The sequence below is a fragment of the Bombus fervidus genome, chromosome 2 (assembly GCF_041682495.2).
Source record: "Bombus fervidus isolate BK054 chromosome 2, iyBomFerv1, whole genome shotgun sequence".
Classification (NCBI taxonomy): Eukaryota; Metazoa; Arthropoda; class Insecta; order Hymenoptera; family Apidae; genus Bombus; species Bombus fervidus.
This window is the reverse complement of record NC_091518.1, coordinates 6978408-6999575: the sequence shown is the minus strand read 5'-3', so window position 1 is coordinate 6999575 and position 21168 is coordinate 6978408. Positions and strand designations below refer to the sequence as shown.

At 27.8% G+C, this 21168-nt stretch overlaps 4 protein-coding genes and 1 non-coding gene across 7 annotated transcripts in view; 3 read left to right on the top strand and 2 right to left on the bottom strand.

The window, feature by feature from the left end:
• Nucleotides 1-4764, bottom strand: part of Cad96ca (tyrosine kinase receptor Cad96Ca) — an 82338-nt gene extending 77574 nt beyond the window's left edge. The window contains exon 1 of the mRNA XM_072014624.1: nt 3674-4764. Within this exon, the coding sequence (XP_071870725.1) occupies nt 3674-3911 (238 nt within the window). The 5' untranslated portion in view covers nt 3912-4764. The remainder of the gene's footprint in view (nt 1-3673) is intronic.
• Nucleotides 4765-7023: 2259 nt separating this feature from the next.
• LOC139993224 (uncharacterized) lies at nt 7024-9689 on the top strand. Its single transcript, XM_072014742.1, has 5 exons — nt 7024-7713; nt 7932-8224; nt 8324-8570; nt 8799-9431; nt 9509-9689. The coding sequence occupies exons 1-5, from the start codon at nt 7627-7629 to the stop codon at nt 9632-9634; spliced, it is 1386 nt and encodes a 461-aa protein (XP_071870843.1). The 5' UTR covers nt 7024-7626; the 3' UTR covers nt 9635-9689.
• A 131-nt stretch (nt 9690-9820) lies between these two features.
• Nucleotides 9821-12742, top strand: LOC139993229 (uncharacterized). 3 transcript variants are annotated; one of them, XR_011801337.1, is made up of 5 exons: nt 9821-10300; nt 10420-10738; nt 10813-10969; nt 11053-11876; nt 11956-12095. XR_011801337.1 is itself a non-coding variant. In XM_072014765.1 (5 exons), the coding sequence occupies exons 1-5, from the start codon at nt 10127-10129 to the stop codon at nt 12135-12137; spliced, it is 1065 nt and encodes a 354-aa protein (XP_071870866.1). In that variant the 5' UTR covers nt 9821-10126; the 3' UTR covers nt 12138-12742. The 3 variants fall into 3 exon arrangements, 2 of the variants coding, with proteins under 2 accessions (XP_071870866.1, XP_071870856.1); XM_072014765.1 differs by having other exon boundaries at nt 11056-11288; nt 11956-12742; XM_072014755.1 differs by having other exon boundaries at nt 11053-11288; nt 11956-12738.
• Nucleotides 12743-13029: 287 nt separating this feature from the next.
• Trnap-agg (transfer RNA proline (anticodon AGG)) lies at nt 13030-13101 on the bottom strand. The gene has a single exon. It is a non-coding gene; the product is annotated as a tRNA-Pro (tRNA).
• Nucleotides 13102-13124: 23 nt separating this feature from the next.
• On the top strand, nt 13125-19570 carry LOC139993262 (leucine-rich melanocyte differentiation-associated protein). The gene is made up of 4 exons (XM_072014826.1): nt 13125-13285; nt 13383-13610; nt 18155-18533; nt 19146-19570. The coding sequence occupies exons 1-4, from the start codon at nt 13226-13228 to the stop codon at nt 19223-19225; spliced, it is 747 nt and encodes a 248-aa protein (XP_071870927.1). The 5' UTR covers nt 13125-13225; the 3' UTR covers nt 19226-19570.
• Nucleotides 19571-21168: the final 1598 nt, after the last annotated feature.

Sequence of the window (21168 nt, the reverse complement as noted above, 5' to 3'; positions counted from 1 at the left end):
CCAATTTTCGCGCTTAAAGTTAACGCTTTAAGGAAAAAAGATTGCGTTAAAAAGATTTCCTTTTAAAAATCTATGTCTATAACAATCAATAAAAAAATTCATGGCCAAAATTAATGCTCAAAGAAAGATAGAGGAAGATCGAGAGCGAATGAAAGAAACAAAGCGATAAAACAAACTATGAGTAGGATAAATTGGATAAATGTTTTAAGCAACTTTCACCTGTACCCTTCACCAGTCTAAATCACTCGCACAGACTCGTTCATAAGAGAATCCAACATTGCTAACCAATACTCGCCGTCGTGTCGTGGCTGAAAAATCCGTATTTAAATCTGTAAATCATAGGCTTGGATTCCATGACGTGACGGGTTTGCGCATTCAAATTAATCTGCTTCGCGCGTTGCCAATCTCCTTTCTGTCTTATTTAACCGTACCGCAACGCGATCGACGCGCTTGATGGCGATTTTTGCGATCACGTTTTTATTTGTGATATCGATGTCAAAGAGAAAGGAATCGTTCGGAGGCTGAATAACAGGCAGAATCCTGTGTCGAAGGCGGCAATTTAATGCTATACGAAAGGAATGTCGTGTAGGTGCAACGTGTATACCTGACTAAATACCTTGGAGACTAGATACAATGCTGAATGCAGTTAGAGTATTACAAATTCGATCAATTTCAATATTGGATCTTCAACAATCTACAGACCAAATATAATGCAGAAAGCAATTGCCATATTACAAGTTCTATGATATATGAGAAATTTTATCTTTTAATATGATAAGCCTTTCACGCCTACATACATAAATGTTAATAAATTGTATACCTTTCTGCAAAATTTATTATACAAGAAAAATGTAGAAAAACTCGATGTCAATGTAAAGTTTTATAAATTTACTTTATAAACTTACTATAAAATTTATCATATAAAACAAATTTAATAAAATTCGGTATCTGTATAAAATTGTTTATAGATTCTATCAAACTTTGTTTATTTAATTATGAATTAACTAAATGATAAATATATTTATTTTCGGTAGAATCTTATTCTATGTTTTCTATGTGTATTCTATATTATTATCAATTTATATTATTGCTAGCATTGTGTCTTCTTTACAAAACTATCCGAAAAAGTAAATTTGGTTCAATATTTAAATATGTATTAACTCTTTAGTATTTGAGAAGGATTCTACATTTCATTCCAATTGCTTCACATTCTCGATAAACTACTTTCGAAACCTGTTCATGATTTATATGTATATTTGTATATTTTCGTAACAAATAACATATCTGTGATAGAATATTTCTAATATATTCATTTATGATATAAGAAATATATTTTGTGCTAAAACTAAGGAGAATCAAATAAAATAGGATGTAGATTTACATTAATGTTATGAAATGTGGTTTCTAGTGTAAGAGAAAACGTAGTCGTTCTTCTCTTTGGAATACAATAGTTTTAAAAAATATTTTGAAGTCTTAAAATTTACTTTAATCTTAGAATTTTATAGTCCTCGTACTCAAACGACAGGATGACATAAAATTTATCTTCAAGAATTTCGAGTTTAAGAAAGAAAAAGTTTCCAAACTTTTTAAATATTTCGATAATTAAAAAGGAAACTTATCTTCCAGGAATCACTATTATACAGTAATATAGATTTGTTTCTAGTGTTGAAACTTCATCCCTTTTCACTATTATTATTATTATTTTTATTACGAAGAATTAAATTTTTATAAGATAAAATACAAAACGATCCGGAGAATCGCTAAGCAATTTCACGCGTACACGCCCACAAACTTTCGAAAATTTTCTCGAAAATCAAGACACGAAAGAAAACTTACGTATTTCACAACTTTCATTTAACGTTGAAGCAAGAATGGAAAAAAATTAAACAGAACAAAAAGAAATTAAGAAGAATAGCAAACAAATATAATCATATATCGTGAATATAACTTTCGATACAATTGAAAAATAACATTTACATTGTCAATCTAACGTATCAATGATAAAACAAATAAATACTTTAAAGGATAACGCTTGAAACAAAATATTTGTGAATTAATAAAATTGTACTATTTATATAAAAAATAAGAAAAGAACAAAACGTTTGGTCTTGGTTCCAACTTTATCTATAGTTAAATATATACAGCGTAAAATCATTTTGACTGAATTCAACAGTCAATAATACTTGCTTCGTCTTTTTACGAGACATCATCATAAACATCAACGATAAGTTTGTCACAGTTATCACCATAAAATGACAACTCATATTTATTATTTCACAACGTACCAATATTCTGTGACACACATTATAATATGCTGTTTCAGGCCACAATATTCCTCGGAACAACAGATGAGAATTTCTATTATAAGTTGAAAGCTGTAACGAATTTATTGCCAATGGACACATGGCAGCATCCTGTAGAATATGACTTAAGCATACATATTATCCTGTTTCCTATACTTGCCTTAAAAATAGCATAGTATATAACAAAGTAAAATTCGTAAATGTATTTAATAAATAAAAACAATATTGTCTGTATAATATGTGTGTGGAACTTTCTGTAGCTAGCTAGTCCAATAAAGAATTTGATTCTCTTGTCAAGTAAATTAAATTAATTCTGTTTTTAAATAATTATTTATATCCTAATCTTTTTACACTCTTACAACAGTTTATATATAATATAAATATTAATTCTTTATATTTACTTGTGACATATATTCAACTTCATTTATCATTCAAACATTATGTTATTATTGCATTTTAACAATGAAATAATGCCAAATTAATTCATCTACATATATATCATTTGTTCCTTGAATTTATTCCTCTACATTCTGATTTCGCGCTGGTTTGAAGCGTGCATTGGATGAAGTCTTTCGACGCTTTCTCCGGGATATATTAGAAAGTACAGACTACAAGAGCGTGGCTAAAAAACCACAAATACGATTAAATACCGTAGATTATTGGTACATAAAATAGTTTACGAAACTTGGAATGATCGATGATGCTTCTCTTTAACGTCACTAAAATACCTAAGCATTCTCGATTTGCTTTGCATATTTAATAACAAACGAATACAATAATTATAATTATGCAAAATGATCTATTCTGTTAAAAACTTACCAACTATTGAAGCAAATGTTTTTATTAGAGTATTATGATGATTTTTTTAAATAATTTCCATAAGATTTATTTTTTAATTATTGACCAAATAATCAAACTTAAATTAAACTTCATTAACCTTAAATGTTTATGTTAATTTTCAAATTGTATTTGATTCGCGTTATTGTCTTCATAAACAAAAAGAAATTTGATATTTTAATAAAAGCTCTGGCGAAAACTTGAAATGAAAACTTACACACATCAATAACGATCGTTTTATGTTTTCCTTAAATTTAAGAAATTTGTTAACGATAGAAAAATACGATTGGGTTGAAAATAACTCAAACAGAGTAACATAATTAAAGGTGCAAAAATATGTAAAATATCCAATATATGATAATTCGTTATAATATTTAATAGATGAAACAAATCTCCAGAAATATGTATATGAAAATACATAAAATATCTAAAGTATATCCGTTCACAGTCTACTAATCACAACGCAACTCCTATACTAATTAAAATATATCATCGCGATCAATTACGTAAAATGAGTAGAAGTTATTTCTTACCGACTCCATTCCACAGGCATAGCGCCGCAATAACGATGGTCAATCTGACAAACATCGCGCTACATTGGTCTACGATACGTGAAATGTCAACGGGACCGCATTCAACTCGCCGATACATAGTTCGATATGCTCGAACCGAGCCACGGTAAACCGAAACACTTTGATAGTTAGTTCCCTCGATGACATTTATCAAATGGTTGCACGACCAATCGCGTCTATACAAACACACATTTGTCATTTATACAAACGCATTTGTTGTTATTCTTTTTTGCGATGACCTGTCGATTTCTTCATACCCGATGCCGATCACTAGGTACGATGTGGAACAATTGCAAAACCGTACAATACGCATTCCTCGATTATTTACAACAAACGTTTCCTTCTTTGAAAATCTCGAAACAATTTTCACACATGATTTCTTTTATGTTTTATGAACTTTTCACCTGTACCCGCAATACACACACGTTTCTGTGATGAAATTTAGGTTACAAATTCGAATCTTTTTAGTTTAATTAATTTCAAGTATCAAAATTTATTATTTTATTAGTACAACGTCACATAAGTTGGAAACACCAGCTCAAAAGTTTCACCCAAGTTAAAATCGCCGCGTTAGGTATCTGTCGACCGGTCGGAACACGCAAAGTAGCCATCGACTTTCTCTCGAGTCGGATAATTAACCGGCACAGGTTTTTAGAACGACTACGGCAAAACACCAATTGCGAATGCACTGAATGCAGTTGGCAAATCGTCACTGACGTGAATTTCGAAAAACGCTTGGAATCTATCGGCCTCGATCGGTGCCGTATTAGGCATCAACGTCGTCTCCAAGCTCATCACGATTCTCCTTCACCTTTTAACGCGGACAACATTATACTCCTGTCAATCGGTTTCTCGATCACTTCATACTGATTTTAAATTTAAGAAAAGAATTGACAGTTTACTGGTTGGATCATTGACCCAAATTTGGGGAACCGATCTTGCGCATCTTTGAAATGAAAATGTTCGCGTTTAGAGTCTTTCAACTCCGCAATGATGCCGCTCGCGGATCAAACTGACTCTACCTGCGGTGCGACGCGATCTGTTCACGAATGCCGCGGCAGCCATGCCGATCAAACTGTAAGAACGCATGCCATTGGCGTAGTATCTCGAGAATCGTGTAGTGCACTTTTCCCTCGATAATTTTTTAGTCAAATAATTCGATTAATTCTGTCCTAGGGAACCATTGTCATCATGAATATTTTATGGAATATTTAATTTTAATTTCCTACCTATATATAATAACTAAAGTAACTTGAAAAGTAACACCGTTCATATAACTTAATAAAATAATAGTATGCAAACTTAACTTACAAAATAACAAACGTAAAATATCTATATAAATCAAAATTGATCCATTCTTTGTATTCCTAAGGTTAAGATTTATTATTCATTTTATCCCTGTTCTCCTATGTTATTTTTAAGTTTGAATAATCTTTAATTTAAAATTACTGCTTTAGAAATATTTTGTAAAATTTAAAATTTATTTCAAATGAAATTAGAAGTTCAATAAGTTAGCTTTCTAAGTTGTGAAAATAAATTTTTAGTAGATTGAAATGAGAGGTAGAATGGTTTATTTGAAACAGTATTAATATTTCTGGAATTTCCTTAAGTTTTATGTGATGCCACGTTTTTAATTCATTGTCAGTTTTATATAATGTGAGAAAAGCTCATTGTAATATATAGTACAAAAAGTTCAATACTAAGTGCATACACAATGTATGTTTATTTAATACTTTAAAAATGTATGACCTATTTCAAACGAACAATTGAATTGAATGATTGATTTGTGATTGAATGTTAAATTGAATAAAACATATTTTTTATTTGTAATATAAAAAATGTGACTTAAAATTATTAATAAGTTTAATAATTAAATCAATTGTTTTATATATACACGTATATTGTAATATACGTATAATGCATATAATATATATATATGTGTGTGTGTATATATATATAAATTGATAGATAACAATTTAATTATTTATATGTTTTTATATTTATATTTTACGATTCTTTATATATTACATTTTAATAAATATGAGAGCATATTTATAATGAGACTTCCTAACCATTTTAAACGACGTATTAAAGTATTATTTCTAACTAAAAAAAAAGATCTAATTTTTATATGCTTTATTTATACGTTATTTATAAAGTGAAAAGTTTTATCGATTTCATGAGAAAAATTACAACGAAGTAAATTATATTTAATTATTACTAGAATTAATAATAAATTTCTCTTTTTCCTAAACAGTAATGAAAATTTTAAAAATATCTATTGCTTTATATATAGTCTACAAATTTGTAGATATATAAATTTATGATAGATACAAAGAAGAAAAATAAAATTTATTCAATTCTACTACAAAAATTGTTTAGTTGTGACCACACCATAGTTCTGTTTTCTTATTCGCACTCACTGCATTTCCCTCCAACTCGAAATTCATTGAAAGACGAGCGATTCACAGAAAGGAAGACAGTCAGTAATTCCTGGAAATTACCTACCCAGATAGTTACAGATATAACGCATCAACCAATCACAAGTATGTGTTTACTTTCATTACTTATTTTTTTCTTAATATTTTACAATATATTTTAATAACTTCACAATTTTTTCTTTAGTCTCATATAGCTTAAAATAACATATTCCTATCATATAGAAAAATAAGGTAATATATACGAATGTTAAATATTATATTGAATGGCGTTAACGTTTAAAATGTTGCATAGGTTGTTAACATGCTATATTTTCAGTCACGGATGAACACTGCTTTAATTAAGATTCCGTCCTGCACACGGTAATGTAAGCTTTTAGTTCTGAGCACTTCTATAGGAAAGCATTGCCGAAACCGTCTGTTTTTTGAGTCGAAGAAAATCAAGATGGAGAGGAAGAAAAGGTCTCGTCCTACACATGCGTAATACGTACATATTATATATATATATAGGAATGTCTCAAAGATGATCATGTAAACAGGTCTCGACGCTCATGTGCTAAAGCCTAGAGAAAACCGACCAAAAATTCAATCGTGACTAGTTGCGAAAGATCAACATGGAAAGCAAGAAAGTTCTCGTTCTGCGCATGCGTGACATGCTAGAGACATGCTAGAGACAGATAGAGGCACTCTTTGTCTGTCTCGCAAGAACGAGAACTTTATTGTCTTCAATGTTTACATCTTCCGAAAAGCATTTCTCTTCCTTCAAAATAAACTTTTGTTGATATACAATTATATAATATATTATTATATAAATATATTTAAACTTGATTTAAAGATTAATTTTAGCTGTAAATATAAATATTGTTTTATATGCAAGAATATATAACTTAAAAAAAATAGCTGTAAACCTCACAGTTTTAAAATAAATATAAAAGTAAAATAATTTTCATTCCTACAATGAAGAAATGTTACCTGAGAAATAAACAATATTATAAATCAGCAAGATTCTATAGCTGTGCTTTTATAAAGAAACTAAAACATATCTTAAGCCAACCAAAATTGGAATTGGAATTGAAAAATCATAACATACAAAAAATAACATGTAGTTTGTCATTATATGTGCTCTTTTACAATGAGAAATTACTATTTAAAATTTCAAATACTAAGTACTATTCAAATACATTGTAGAAAGATTTTTACTAATACATCATTTTCTCTTTTTTATCAGTAATATATGGCTATTACGATTGCTATAAATTCTTATTAAGCGAAAAGACTTATATTTTCTATACATTATACAGTATATTAGTTACGTTAATTCCCAATTGTACTATCAATGTGAACACAGCAATTATGTTCTTAATCCTGTAAAAAATATGATTTTATTTTGTTATACATTTTGAACGATATAAACATAACCTTCTTCAGGCGTTAAAGTCTCAAAATTAATTGGTAACTTTGAGATTTTGTAATGTAATGGATGTTTCTAAAAACCATCAGAAATACAAACATTACACATGCCTGTGTTTTTCAGTAATGGGACAAAGAAGATTTAGAGTTTCGGTAATTTATAATGCTGTTTTTATTATGCTACTATTATTTATTTGGATACCTACTATGTATATATAGTGTTTTATTTTAAATCACATTATTAACATTTTTTTTATTTCTTTATGATATACATACTCAATATCGAGAGATATAAATTTATACATATGGTAAAACTGATACTTTTATGTAATTGAACAATTATTGGATAATTTAATAATCATCGCTTTGAGATGGGTGTCCTTATTGCTTCTCCGGAAGCAGGAGATGCATCAGTTAACATTATACCACAAATGAAGAAACATTCTGCTATTTCTGGAGAACCTGCTACGAGTTTCATTTCCACAATATCAGAAAGAAATGCTACTAATCAAACTGCTCTAATGGATGTATCGAATTATAATTCCACTAATAGTATGAATAAAGATGACACACAAGACAGACACACAGTTTTAATGGAAAATAATGTTTTTGATAAGATGTGCAATTCTACAATTAATGATAGCTGCCAGTTCCCCTATTATAGGTTATACCTGTTATTATATTTTGTTCATATTTAACTATTTACTTTAATTGTTAGGTACATATATAACTAATAAATAAATAAATAAATAAATATATATAGGAGCAATAGAAGTGATAGCAAATGCCCTGATGCAGTTTTGGTAAAAGATGTAGGTGTATCATGTATGCTTTTAAACCAAAATACGTTTGAAATACAATTCCCTCAAACAAAAACTCTGATTAAGCATCTTAAGAAAGAATACAATGATTTAACTGATATTGCAAATAGAATAACTACATATACAAAAGATATATTAAGTCATTTACCAAAGAAAAATCAAAGAAAGCATCAGCTTCTTAAAAATTTGGTATGTAATTTGTAAATACTTTGTTATATAGTTTATAATCCTTACATACACTTAATAAAAGTAATATATACAAAATATACATAATGCTCTTATATAAACAATAATGTGTGTATATAACTATTTTTGTACTAGATTTTTGTTTTAAATATAACAACTGTCTTAACTTGTGAATGTTTAATTCATATAAAATACAGAAAAATAATTTATATATTTCATTATATTTTATAGGCAGATTCAAAACATGCAATAGCATCTCAGTATGTAGATAGTAAAGGTAATCTCTGTTTAAAATTGAGACTTTTTAGTAATGCTGAAACCCAGTGTATGACTGAGCAAGTTGTTAAGGATTTTGACAATACATTATGCAAAAGCAAATATATTACGAAGGAATTGCACAGTAAAAATTGTAATTATTACAATCATTTTGTAACAAATTTAAACAAAAATAAAAGTTTTATGCATATGTATGTAGCAAAAACACAAATCTTGGATAAAGGTCATCCAACACTTGAAGAGAGAAATATGAAATCAAAATACGAACAAGACACGTCCTTTCAGCGAAGGAATGCGGAAACAAACATTCCAAATTCAACATCATCTAGTATTTCTTCAATTTATAATCATTTAATGATGAGAAAGAAAAAAACATCAAATGAATCGTCAACCCCCAAATTAAAAAAACGTGATGACATACATAAATATGGCATGGTTGAAAAATTTAGTGATGATAAACACTACACAAATCAGTTAAAGTTAAAAAATCATAGTCCAGTAACATTTACTAATTGGAAAGAAATTTCAAAATCGACACAATCCAAAAATAAAACATTGTCTATTCTTTCTTATGAATCACAACAAATGGTTTGTTCAATAATATAATTTTATAAACGAAACTTGTAACGTGATTATAATTTATAATTATCACCTTTTAATTACAGGCTAACGCGAAAAACAAAATTAAACAAGGAGAATTTATTAACTATAACACAGTTAACAATATATCGAATACAAAGTTTCATACAGTTAATATCCGAATTGTAAAAAAAAGTAAAAAAAATGTATAACTTTTCTATTTTTCATATCTTGATATATTCCTATATAATAAATATTTTTATACTATTTTAAATTTGTTCTACTTCCTCTAATTTTAGTACTTTTAGTTAATTTTTATTTATTTCTACATTTAGTAAATATTATTCTTTAATATTTTTTGCGTAGTTATTATCTGTTTTTGTATATGTATACACTATATATATATAACTATAGATATTTTGCAAAGCGAAAGTTTGGCGTGTGTAATGGTGCAAAATGTATTTAAATTTTATCAAGTAAAAAGAAACATACGAGTATTTATAGTATGTAATATATAGACAAGTGTACGTTATCAGAACGGAGAAACACTACTTTAAGTACAGACATTTCTAAAGAAACTGAAACATTTGATACAGCAAGATAGGTTATGTTTTTGCACGTCAAAACGCATTATGATTTATGCTTCAACAATTTTTTAAAGATATTCTAATCTTTTCTATTACTCTATTATAAAAACAAACATCATGATTTCTGATGAATATAAACAACACAATACGTGGAATAACATAAAAATAAATAATGATATTTACATGGTTTCTGTTACACAAAAAGATGACATAATTAAAGTTTTCCTAACTAATCTTATAGAAATATGGATTGACACATTGACAAAAGAAATTATTTTGGATAGATGTCGGGTAATTATATATCTATGCAATATGTACTTTATAACGTTATATTACATTCTGAGTAATTTTAATGTATTATTTATTATAAAAACAAGATGAATTGAATTCCATTTAATTGTTTCTTCTAGAAGTTAAATCGACTTTTAAATATTGAAGCTCTTGATTATAATGACATTATATTAAATGTTTTGAACGATATGTCAAAATATATTATCAATGCAACTGTGGAACATATCGAGTTGCAAGTTCAAGTAGAACGTTGTTTAATGAAATTTGAACTAAATTTAACAAAAGGAACATCAGAAGATTTTTGGGATTTTATAACTAAACCTCTATGCATATCATCAATGGAAATTATTCATCAGCACAAATTTCTTTTAGATTTAATAAGAAGGAAAGATGAAGAAATTGCTGAATATAAAGCAGAAGGTGCAAAATTAATAAGAAGTATGTTTCTTTCGACATATTATGTTAAAAATATAATTTTAGTATAAGATTTCATACTTTGTTAACTGATACAGAGAATATTGAAACAAAACCTTTTAAAGATGAACAGTTCAAAATAACTATTTCTAATCCAAATATTATTGATTGCACAAATGCATTCCAAAGCATGGTGAATTTTTATAATAAACTTAATTTATACAAACGTAGTACAATTCCTAGAGAATCTACAAGGTATTACTGAGCAAAACATTATTTCTTTACAGAAAATTTAAAAAGTTGCAATAAAAGTTTATATAACTTCTGATATATTACAGCAGTAGCAGCATTAATGATGCTGGTGACATCCACAAAATGGAGCAGAATATTATTAGTTCTGTTCAGAATGATGATAACAATATGTGTAAACATGAGGATACTTTTATACAAAAGAGCACGGAATCTATACATTCTGAAAATAAACAGCAAGGCGAAGATACAACTAGCAAGAAAATAACTAAGAATAAAACTGGAACCACAAATATGGTACATAGGCCTAAAAAGTTAAAAAAAGGTTTGAATGATTTTATATTGTGAAGTATAATATCTAAAATATAAGAAAATATTTTAAGTACATATAATATTCAGAGGAAAGGCTAATTAATAAAGATTGTTATTTAGAATAGTTTTTCCCCTCCTACATTTAGTAGCTTAAATAATAATTAAAACAAAATTGGAAAAGATTAATTATAGTAAAAATTTTGATATATATATGTATGTATAATAAATATATACAAAATGTAGTACCTATAATAGATTAATTTGTTCAAAACCAACAACGTACTATGTACGTCTTAAAATTCTAGGCTATTTGTACAATACAACCAGTGATGTATCATATACACTTTATAATGAAATTAATGTTATCATTAAGTATTTAAAGCGCTATTAAAGAGACATCATGTCAAAAGGACAACCAGGAATATAGAGATTTATAGACACAATGAAAATGCCCTTCCATTAAAAGATAAATGAAAGAAGTAAGAATTCATTATAGGAAATAATGATAATGATGATGATGATAATATGCAAGACAGCAATGTAAATTACAATAAAATTGATAGTGAAAGTAGCAGAATGACATTAGGACAAGATAATGGAGGTGATGCAAACTTTCGTCTGAATATTATTGATAATATTTTATTTGAAAATTGTTAGAAAAATATGTCTTATTTCACTAGAACCTGAACATCTACCTGAAATGTTACCCAGACGAGAAAATAAAAAGATAAAACGGAAAAGGTGTCGACAATGCACTGTCAATGGTTTACGGAAAGAAACTAATTACTATTGTTCTGGCTGTAGAGATAATCCTGGTTTGTGTTTAGGCAAATGTTTTAAGGAATATCATAAACTTTCATGATATTTAACATTAATTTGTAGGTTTTAACTCTACTTATTATGTTTACCTACTTTTGCACAAAACAATGACAATAATTTTCTCATTTAACGTACAATTTTCTAACCTTTTCTATCTTTTAATATTAAAAAATTCCAAATGATATTATTTTTCATTTTAATTATATTTACTTCCAAAAGTATATTGACTGACGAATATGATACATCATTGGTTTTTTGCATCAATAATTTGTTGAGTAGTAACAGATTTTAAAGCAGTAAACTATGTTTTATCTTCTTTTTTTATTTTTACTTTAAATTTTTTCCTTCCTCTCATTTTATTAACACAGAAAATTTCTGATATATAAAATTTATATTATAAAAAGATATATGTATGTATAAAACCTAATTTCAAATGAATTAATGATAATTAACTTTATTTGTATATATAAATTATTTATAATAATCTAAAATATAATGAAATAACATTTAATTAATATATATAGAATTTTAAGCCCTTTTTCTGGATATTACTTCAATTGTATATTTATATATCTATAAATTTGTTATTTTGATGTAAAATTGTAAATATTGGAATATGAAATATGAATTTGTTACTTCAGAATATAAAGTATCAATTGCATATATGATTTACAAAAATAACTATTTTATTAAATAAATAATATATAATAATAAAGTATAATAATTATTTATGTAAAATTTATACGAAAAAGAATATATTCATATAGAAATATAAACTATTTGTTATCTCTATTGCCTGTGTCTTTTTGTTTACTATTTATTTGTTATACTAAAAAAGATAATCTACTTTTAATAAAATTATATTATATATATCGCGAGAAGCTATGTATTATGAATAATGAAATGTAATTAAAATGATTAAAAAAATAATTATTGGGCTCGTCCGGGATTTGAACCCGGGACCTCTCGCACCCTAAGCGAGAATCATACCCCTAGACCAACGAGCCATGTTGTATATTATACTCATTGGTAAAAATATCTTTCGTAATGGCGACTCCATTGTCAATTCAAAGTATTATCATTCTTATTATTTAATGATAATTTCTCATCATATAGTACTTTACGTGTAAGATGGCGGAACAGAGCCAACAAGATTTTAATAGGAGTGGATTGACAGTACGGTGTGGGCGGGTAACTAATGTATATTATTATTAACAGACAATCGAAGTGTTCTTTTAGTGAACTTTGTTCTATATACAAACTCTTACACGTCGTTTCAATTATCTAGGCTTGGTATACGGGACAACGAGCAGAAAAGATACCCGGAGGATTAGTGGGTGTCGTTGGTAATGATTGTACGAGTTTAGATTTGTCATATAATGAACTAACCTCTATCAGCTCTGTTAAACACTTCTGCAGACTACAGGAATTGATACTCGACAATAATAAACTGCGGGACCTAAAGACGTTACCTTGTATACCGAGTTTGACTACACTCAGTTTAAACAATAACAAGGTTTGTTCTGTTTGTTGTTGCTATTTTCTGTGCTAGAGAGAATATTTTGTTATGTTAAAGTTGTCACTTATGGTATAAACACGAGTTACTTGACGATTGTATATTGTAAGAATTATAGATTAAATGATTTTTCAGTGATCTTTTAAATATAATATTCTATTTTAGTTTTTTAGTCAGGCTAGTCAGTTATTTATATGCATGGCGTTCTATGTTATCTTGTAAAGTACGGTATGTATGTATGTACTTACATAGTTAGCAAAAGTATCTGCGCAATTTTGATGAATGGTAAATAATAAACGTTAATTAATGTTCTTTAAATCTCATAGAATTGCTGAAAGAAAAATTGTCATCCGTTATAAAAAAAATGCTTATCATCAACAATACTTAAAATATTGAATATAGAAAGACGTTGTAGAGTAGTTAATGTAAAAAATACTTTTTTCAAATTTTAAGGTATTGACAACATATTGTATCATGTACTATCGAGCATTTTCATTTACAATAAATTACGTATAAAATATTTTATGTATAATTCGTGATATTTTATCTATGGACAAATTTCTTATTTATTTCACTAAAATTTTATTTCGAAACATTCATCAAATACATTTCAATAGATCTTAGCATAATGCTGTGACGTGCTCGTTATCATGTATGACAACAGATTTATCTTTCAACGCGTTCAAATGTTACTAAATTTCTATTTATAGTAATATTATATGTGGTCAATTCGATACTTAATTACAGGATGAACTTCTTTTTGATATTATCTTACTTTCCATTTCCAGTGTGAATTATGTTTTTTTTTTTTTTTACAAAAAGATAGCAGTTCTGAATGAAACCTGAGAATTTATTTTGCCTAATTTATTAAATACTTTGCAGTTTTATTGATATGTATTGAAAATATTTGAACGGAAATTACAGGAAAAGTTCAAAATATATAGCGCTTTAAAGAAACGCTTATTTTTCTAATGAAACGCAATATGATTTATGTACTTTAACAAATTAACTAATTATTTATTTGAATATATGCTAATATTCAAATAAATTGTATTTACTTATGTATCGAGTACCGGTTCGGAACGAATTTTCGAATATATTCAGATTCCTAAGAATATTTTGTCCGTTTTCCGAAAGTATGCAAATTGCAAAAAATCTCCGGGTTTGCCGAAAATGTCGAGATTTTCGAGTATGTCTGGGATTCCCGAAAGTGAGAGATTCTTACTCTTGTTCTGTTCGATGTAACAATATTGTTGCACACTATTGTTTGAAAATGTAAACAAACTGGCTTTCTTACATGCGAATTTAAAATGAAGTATTATACTTAGATATTATTTATTTGGTGTATTATTTCCATTCTACCTTCCGAATTTTATAATTTTATATTGATAAATTAAATAAGTAAAAGTTAGTAAATAAATAAATTTTATAATGATTTCCAAAAAGGTCTAAAAATCGAAGATTTGAAATCAAGGTCATATTCATGAAAACAAGTCTCGAAACGGATCTTCAAAATTTTCGGGAACACCGGCACTTTCGGAAAATCCGGATATTTTCAGGAATACCGATACGTTCGGGAATTCTATTCGACCCGATTTCGTCCCGACTATCGGGTTCTCGCACACCTTTAGTCTTGAATACAAGAATAGATACAAATTTTAATAGTTATACAATTATTTCTGTATTTTCTCTTTTTTGGAAATCGCAAATGTTATCGTATAGATAAATTTTAAAAATCCAATAATTTCTATGCAATAAATGTTTTTTATCAAAACTTTTTATTGTGAAAATTTATAGATACAGGTATACAAATGATAAAAAGATTATTAATTAATACAATCTCATGTGACATCGTAAATACATTTATAATTTTTTAACAATGGTTTTAATTTATTTTGTTTCTGACTTTTCTTCGTAAGACATGTCATTACAGTGTATCCTAAGGAAAGTTTAACAAAAATGTGGGTAGATATAATGTGTTACAGTAGGTTTTTTGTGTTAAAAAAAGAAAAGAAAAAGTTGATATAAACATGTATTAAAATACATTTTTATGAAGATATCATACAGTTTAGTATTGGTACATTTTAGCTATCATTAAAAATGTGTTTTTGTATTATATATATATATATATACGAGTATGTTATAATAACATAAACTATAAATTTTTTCACATTTGCATTTTCATTGTATTAAATCTTTTTTATGATAGTATAATTATATATATATATATACTATATATACATACTATATATATATAGAGTATATTCAAATTTTTATTTTGCATATTAAAATACCAATTTACCTTTAAATACGGCCATATATTTAAATATATATATATATAGAGTATATTCAAATTTTTATTTTGTATATTAAAATACCAATTTACCTTTAAATACAGCCATGTATGTCAGAAAAATTATTATGAAGATTAACAATGGGCAATATTACGCATATTTCGAACATATATTACTAGTTCATGATTTTTTAAGTTGTTAAAATGGTAATTCGCAGAAGGTAAAATAAAATGTTTGTGTTCATTGTTGAATTAACTGTACTCACTTGATCAGGAAACTCTGAAAGGAATAGCTTGTAACTGATTCACCCTGATTAAAATTCCGGACGTGTATCGATGATATATACTTTTGGTATCTTATATCATCGAGAATGTTTAGTTCGATGACATTTATGCCATTCACCTTGTTGCGAATAAGTTGCGGTGATGTAATCAGGACGCATATTAACATACTTTCGTCAGCAACGGTATTATTTTATATAAATTAGCCAATTAATTAAAAACATTTACTGTTCGTATTTAGCATTTATTTTGTATTTAGAGTCGGACATATTTGTTTATCCATTATTATTTCAAAATAGTGAGTTTAAATCTGTTTAGTTAATTATATGTTTATTGATTGTTCATTATTGTATATATCTATATATATACAAAATATTACCTCATAAAATGTAAAATTATAATCACTACCTGATCTCCAACTTATGCTCATGGCTTAATATACCTTAAGCAAACTTATGTGTATAAGATAAAAAATTATTATACTAAAAGTAAAATCAATGTGGAAAGGTTTCTGGTCGTAAAATGCAGCACATTTTGTACTGTGCATGCGTATAACACACAGAATGCGTTGTGGTTCATTAAATAGTTACAAAACGGTTGATACTATCGCGTATATGAAGTCACAGTACTTCCGTCACTTGACGAAACATCGTGAACCACACCACCCACACAAAACGTATGCTGGCCGTGTTACGCCGGCCGATTTCTGTACGAAAATTAAATGCATGTTTTTATTTCCTAGCCCACTGATATGACATTGCAATATTACGTAGTTTGTAACACTCTGAAAGAGTTAAGCTACAAGAAGGAATGTAAGGAGGCAACAGAAAAAAAATTCGTAAAAACCGGTGTAATAGTTTCTGAGCCTAATCGGCACAGACAAATAAACGCTGCGCTGTTTCTTTATTAGGATAGTATAGATAAATAGAAATAAATAAAGGAGCTACAAATTAATTTGATAACTATACTATCCTGTTATAGTATTATGTATTTACTGGGTGATATATCTTGCCATTGTGCTACTACACGATACAGTCGTATCGTAAGCAGTAATCTGTGAGAATTGAAAATAGTATTGCCGAGTATAATATTTGAAGAAACTATGACTTCATACATATACATATAAAGCTAATATATAAAAAATATATATTATATATATTATATAATTATATATAATGTATACAAAATTCTATTAAACAAAATTCCGTATTTTAAATTACAAATTGCAATATATAATTTTTAATATTTATATTTTTAATTTTGATGTTGAAATATTTAACATTTAGAAGTTTAACAATACATTTTGAATATTGTTTGCAAATTTACTTAATTGCTCTTTATAAAATATTATAATAACTTTAATGTTTATTTAAAATCATATAAATTGAATTTTGTGAATTTTAATTTAAGGAATAATAATAATAGGTTTAGTTTTTATAAAATAAACTGAAGTCTTAATTCATAAAATTATGACATATATATTAATAAAATGTATTATGTATTACAATATTTGAATATTTAAAATGTACTTATATGTTTATAGGATTTAATTAATTTTATACTATATGGTAAATCATTTAAATATAAATTAAATATTAAATTAGATAGTATGTAATTCTACATGAATATTGAACATTTTTTCCTAAACTAATTATACGATTTATTCCGATAGTCATTAAACGTTAAATTAAATATTGCTAAACTTATTTGTGTGTATTGTCCGCATTTCGTTCATGCAACTTGCATTCCATCTAAGATATTATTAAAATATAAATGTTATCTATAATATTGTTTATTTAAATATCTATATTCTGATATCTATAAGACATATATTAATCAAATATTTTACGTTTTCGTACAACATTTTAATTATATATAGTTATCTTTTGTATCCAATTTATTTGAGTACTGAAACTTCACATTCCTATCACCGCACGATTTGGTTTGATTATTGTGAACAATTTTTTAGATAACAGACATAGACCACTCGTTGAGAAGGATACAGGAATGTTGTCCAAATGTGGTGTATGTGAGTCTGCTTGGCAATCCAGGATGTCCCGATCAGTTGACTAACCCAACATCAACGGACGACGAGGATTATAATCGTTACAGGCTGTACGCGATATACGTATTACCTTCGACTCTTCGCTTTCTTGATTCACGTCCCGTAACGCGACATGAACGAAATGATGCCGAAAGACGAGGAAAATTCTCAAGGACTGTGAAATTGGCCCCAGAATTGTCACCGAAATTCCTTCCGAATCCGATGGAAGAGTTCGACGATATCTTCTTCAATGTTCATTATACGCCTTTGCCAAGGTCAATTCGCGATCCTCTTGATCACAAAGGTACGATTTTTATATGGTGTATTTTATTATTTTTTAAGCATTTCCTTCTGTAAGGGAATTATTCCAATGAAGTTCAATATGCAATGATATTTCATTAAGAAATGATTCGCTCAAGAAAGAAATGGAGTAAAATATTTATTATATAATAACTAACAATGTGTAGAACTGATGTAATCTTAACACTAGAGATAAATGTATTTATCCTGTTAAATCTCAAGTAAGTAAGTGTTTGAACGTACTTCTATTATTAGTAAAGCAATGTGTTATGAAAATGTTGATTAGGAAATCAAGTCTAAAATGTATATAATGTACGTGCGTAAAATTGTATAATCAATATTATATAATTGTATAATCAATATTGTATAATCAAAATTATATTTAGAGTATTTTATAAGTAAAATATTCACTTTATCTATCACTTATACTTCAATTTTAATTTTTATTTCAATTTCATTTTTAATTCTCCGATAAAACATTATCTTTTAAATAACTAGTTTCTTCTACGAAATGTTAGATGCAGCATCATTGTTCAGTTTCAGTCTATTTACGTTATCTAAGAGTAAATTAAAATATTTCTGCAAACTTGTTTCAATAAGAATATTTTTGTTTCAGGAGCATTTGGAAAGTGTAAATACCGTTACTCAGGAAAAAATTCGGAAGGAAATCGGTTTATTTCAAATAACGATCTTTAAATTCCCATTTAGTAAGTTAAACTAACTTTTGAATGTAAGTTATGATAATTCTTTTTCCAATCAATGATAAAAACAGCGATCAGGCTCATAGAAACGTACTGAATTAGATGATGCACAATTTTTTTACCTTCTTGATATTTTTTTCTTCTTTATTACCAAAAAATCTCATCTACGTGCCTGAAGTCGCGTTTGTACGCATTTATCTACTAGATGTTAATTTTTTATATAAATAAATAAATAAATATATATATATACACACATCAAATAAAATATAAATTCACCATGAGTAAACATACAAAATTTTATTATCATGTACACTGGTATAAATAAATGTCCAAATTAGTATCTCTGTTTCTTTCCAATTGATCGAACGATTCGATCCGAGTGTTACGTGACACAGTCTCGAACGGAAACAGAAAACGTGCACGTGTCATGAATTCCAACACTTCGGTTCTTTCTTCCTGCTCATTGACTTTATTATCATAATTTAATATTATTGGTCCTTAAACGTACACAACATAGTCTTGCAACAATACTTTCTATGCGCAACAAATCGGGGGGTTTTTTTTTTCTGACAAACAGCGAACAAATGCAGCTCATCCAGCTGACACTCTTGTTTTTATAGGCATATTAACGAATTTTCATACTCGGTTCTTTGACACGTGTTTAGGAGAGAACTTACGTCGAAGGCAGTTTAAAATAGTCTCAATTGTTAACCCTGTATTTAGGAAGAACCTTACGGATAGGTACTTAAACGATCCATGTTACGCTCTATACTTGCCTATATGCAATAAACCGGAAACTCGGCATCGTAATAATTAATTAAGTACGATTACGTCAGCCTTTCGGTTAGTTCCGGATGTAATTAGTATTAAAAGGAAGTATACGCGGACCAGTGTTTCTTATATGTTTCGTATTATCATAAGCGTTCTCTATTGGCATACGCTTCTTCTTTTTGAAACACTGGTTTTTGTTATTCTATTTAAGATTTTCATCTGTTGCCGAACAACTGATCAAAAGCCCCATGGCTTATTGTATATTGTGTAATCGTACGTGACTGTATAAATATAACATTTATATGATTACATATATTTCTATAGAATGGGAACCGGTCATATTTAATTCCTTAAATACACCGTTCCATCGGCCTGACAATGCTCAGCGTGAGAAATCGTTTCAAGTATTGTACACACTGGAAGCATCTTTCTCTCCAAGAAAGGAAAGTGTCTACAATGCAAGCCACGTTCCAAACGCTAAAACTTTTTATTCTTCAATTAATGTCAAGTAAAATATATCTTATAAAATATATATATATCATTTGCGTTTTTTCTTTTCGTTCGCTGAAAGATAGAATTATTAAAATTTCATTCTATTGCTGCGATCAACGAACCTTTTTGCAAGAATGTACACGTTTGGAACGAGGCCTTACTTACTCAAGTTTTATTTCCTACTTTCGATAATATGCTTGGCCACGAAGGATATTCATGTATGATAAATACTCAAGTCATCACGCCTCGCGATTGGACGGATGTCCGCGATTAAAAAATTTTATTCCGCTAATCATCAAAAAAGTTCTTATTCGAAGAGAAGAACGAGACACGGCTTTTCACAATATTGCACGAATTTTGCACGTCGATATATCGATGTTGACCACCTGGCTAGAATTTGTTTTACTCTGTAAGAATGGATATTACAAGAACAAAATGGGAGATTAAAAAATAATAGGTGATAACGAAGAAATGTAATGAAAGCGATTAAACAAAAAAAGGAAACGAAAGTAACGAAAACGTACAAGAAGGATACAGTGGTACAAAGAAAAATTACTCGAAGAAAATTGTATGAAATATGATCTTTCATATCTACAGCAATCTAAACAAAAGAAAAACATAGTTCGAAACAATACCTACAAAGTAACATATCAAAAGCAAACGAAAACTGCGAAG